The sequence below is a fragment of the Wolffia australiana genome, chromosome 18, assembly GCF_029677425.1.
Source record: "Wolffia australiana isolate 7733 chromosome 18, ASM2967742v1".
Taxonomy (NCBI): Eukaryota; Viridiplantae; Streptophyta; class Magnoliopsida; order Alismatales; family Araceae; genus Wolffia; species Wolffia australiana.
The window spans coordinates 9,890,476-9,893,823 of NC_135852.1; the positions used below are offsets into that span (position 1 = coordinate 9,890,476).

Consider the following 3,348-nt stretch of genomic DNA (forward strand, 5'->3'; position numbering starts at 1 on the left):
GATGAAAAAATAAGTCTTATTTTTTTATTTTAATTAAAGGTATGTTTTCTGTTTGAGTCGTTTAGGGCGCAACCTACCAATATAAAGAAGAAACCTCTCCTGTCCGGTGGTTAACTGGCTATCTGCCCCTCCCCCTCCTCGTAGTTGGCAAACGGTGCCACCTGTCCCGGCTCCTACTTTCTTCCCTCTCTAATGCCACCTTTCCCCTCCTTGTAGTTGGAAAATCAGTCGGCATACGCTTCCCTGACATCCGCCACGCCCGTCCTCATCGTCGGAGATCACGTGGCTAGCGAGGCTGCCTGGCTACATCTCAACCGTCGGCTGTGAATCCGGCGGTTTTCCGTCCAGATTTGTCCGGACGGACGGTGTTTTCGTCCCACGGGACGAAAACCGTTCCATCCGGTCATCCGGGGACGAATTTTCGTCCCGAATTTCGTACAAACCCTTAGACGGGACGTTTTTTTCGTCCAGGACGAAACAACCGTCCGATCCGCGTCACGGGACCGATTAACTTAATCGGTCGATTAATCGATTCGATCGATCCCGGGACCGTAGATGAACTCTCTGCTACAGGCGCAGCAGGGCACTTAGCCCACGATGCGATGCGGAGGGCGGTCACCTCCCTCGGAGCCCTCTTCACTCATGGCGACGGCAAAACCCTCTTCCTCTCTCCTCGCCGTCTCTCCTCCTCGGCGCTTCCCACTGCCCTCGAATCCTTCGCTTCCCCGCCAACGGACGAGAAGAAGACGAAGAAGAAGAAGAAGCGAAGACGGAGCAATAAGTTAGCCTCGGCGTCTTCTTCCTCGTCCGATATCAGCGAAGCGGCGGAGACCGTCCACTGGAACAAGGCCATCTCGCGTTACATGCGATGTGGACAATTCGCGGACGCCGAGCTTGCATTCAACTCCATGCCCAAGAGAACCACGGTCTCCTGGAACGCCATGCTCTCCGGCTACATCGCCAACGATCGATTTCAGCTTGCGCAGGACCTCTTTCATCGCATGCCTCGCCGTGATCTTGTCTCCTGGAACACTATGATTAGTGGGTATGTGAGGAACGGCGACCTCAGCTCTGCCCGCAGGCTGTTCGACGAAATGCCCAACAGAGATATCGTTACCTGGAACGCCATGATCTCTGCCTACGCCCAGTATGGGCACGTTGAGGCTGCTCGGGAGATGTTCGACAAAGCGCCGGCCAAGAACGCCATCACCTGGAATGGCGTCCTCGCCGCGTACGTCCAGAACGGCCGCCTCGATGCGGCGCGCAAGCTCTTCGACTCGAATTCAGAGTGGGAGACGGTCTCCTGGAACGCCATGATCGCTGGGTATGTCCACCGGAAGCGGCTGGAAGAGGCTAGGGAGCTGTTCGACAGAATGCCGAGAAGAGACGTCGTCTCGTGGAACACGATGGTCTCTGGGTACGCTCAAGCAGGGAATTTGAGCATTGCCCGGCTGCTCTTTGACAGGGCTCCGGTCAGGGATGTGTTCACTTGGACTGCAGTGTTATCAGGCTATGCGCAGAATGGAATGGTGGATGAGGCCAGGAAGGTTTTCGAGAAAATGCCGCACAAGAATGAAGTCTCCTGGAATGCCATGATCGCCGGCTACGTTCAGCACCGCCGGATGCCGGCGGCAAGGGAGCTCTTTGATGCGATGCCATGCCGCAACATCGGCTCCTGGAACACGATGATCACTGGGTATGCGCAGAACGGCGAGCTAGCCGAGGCGCAGAAGCTTTTCGAAGAAATGCCTGAGAGGGATTCAATCTCCTGGGCGGCAATGATCGCCGGCTATGCCCAGTCGGGGGCGAGCGAGGACGCACTGCGGCTGTTTATTGAGATGGGTCGCCTCGGCGAGCGGCTGAACCGCTCGGCTTACACCTGCGCCCTGAGCACCTGCGCTGACATCGCCGCCCTTGAATGCGGTCGGCAGCTGCACGGCCGCCTCGCCAAGGCCGGCTACGCCACTGGCTGCTTCGTCGGCAATGCCCTGCTCGCCATGTACTGCAAGTGTGGTAGCATCGATGAAGCTTACGACGCTTTCACTGAGATGACTGCCAAGGACGTCGTCACCTGGAACACGATGATTGCCGGCTATGCCCGCCATGGCTTTGGCAGGGAAGCCCTTGAAGTCTTTGACTGGATGCTGGACCTCAACACACGGCCAGACGATGTCACCATGGTATATAGTCCTCCATCCACTCCATCGTCATCGTCATCATCATCCATGCATGCATGGTATTAAGTTTCATCATTGATGTGGGTCTTTAGGTGGGGGTGCTGTCTGCATGCGGCCATGCAGGGCTTGTGGAGAGGGGAATTGTGTGCTTCTATAGCATGGAGAGGGAGTTTGGGGTGGTGCCAAAGCCACAGCATTATACCTGCATGATTGATCTCTTGGGACGGGCTGGCCGGCTCGGAGAAGCGCGCGCTCTCATGGCAAACATGCCCTTTGAGGCCGACGCCACGATGTGGGGGGCACTGCTCGGCGCGAGCAGGATCCATGGCGACGCAGAGCTTGGCGAGACGGCGGCGGCGAAGATCTTTGAGATGGAGCCGGAGAACTCTGGCATGTACGTGCTGCTGTCCAACGTTTACGCGGCGGCAGGGAAGTGGGCAGAGGTGAAGAGGATGAGGAGCATGATGCGAGACCGGGGCGTGAGGAAGGTGCCGGGATTCAGCTGGATAGAGGTGGAGAACGCCGTGCACACCTTCGCCGCTGGGGATGTGGCGCACCCCGACAAGGAGGAGATTTATGCATTCATGGAGGAGCTGGACCGGCGGCTGAGGAAGGCGGGGTACGTGTCGGCGACGAGGAGTGTGCTGCATGATGTGGAGGAGGAGGAGAAGGAGGGGATGCTCAAGTACCACAGTGAGCGCCTGGCTGTGGCCTTCGGCATTCTCCGGGTTCGCCCTGGGCGGCCTATCCGGGTCATCAAGAATCTCAGGGTCTGTGAGGATTGCCACGCTGCTATTAAGCTTGTGTCTGCTGTGGAGGCGAGGCTCATCATCCTGAGGGACTCCAACCGGTTTCACCATTTCAGCGGTGGCTCCTGTTCTTGTGGAGACTACTGGTGAGAGGAGAGAGAGAGAACAAGAGAGTGTGTAATATGATTAGTAATGATAGATCATTGGTTAAGCTCACTGTATCTTGTGTAGTTTACTGGTGGAGATGACCGTTAGTGAGATTATAAAGAGAGAGAGAGGGCACAGATTATTGTAATTGACATATGGTGAGAGATTTTGGTCCAGATTGGTACTCCTGTGGAGTTAATTATTCTTGTTGAGATCATGGTGAGAAGAGAGGCCGTAACATTATTACTAGAAAGATTTTTGGTGGACATTACTGT

General features: G+C 56.0%; 1 protein-coding gene across 1 annotated transcript; it reads left to right on the forward strand.

The window, feature by feature from the left end:
• Window positions 1-557: 557 nt before the first annotated feature.
• LOC144714861 (uncharacterized) lies at window positions 558-3,145 on the forward strand. The gene is made up of 2 exons (XM_078589654.1): window positions 558-2,180; window positions 2,270-3,145. The coding sequence occupies exons 1-2, from the start codon at window positions 603-605 to the stop codon at window positions 3,074-3,076; spliced, it is 2,385 nt and encodes a 794-aa protein (XP_078445780.1). The 5' UTR covers window positions 558-602; the 3' UTR covers window positions 3,077-3,145.
• The last annotated feature ends 203 nt before the right edge of the window (window positions 3,146-3,348 follow it).

Excerpts from the sequence above, each read along its gene's own strand:
- LOC144714861 (XM_078589654.1), top strand. The coding sequence starts at position 603 with ATGCGGAGGGCGGTCACCTCCCTCGGAGCCCTCTTCACTCATGGCGAC. Across the intron at positions 2,181-2,269 it reads GGCCAGACGATGTCACCATG|GTGGGGGTGCTGTCTGCATG; the intron begins GTATATAGTCCT and ends GTGGGTCTTTAG.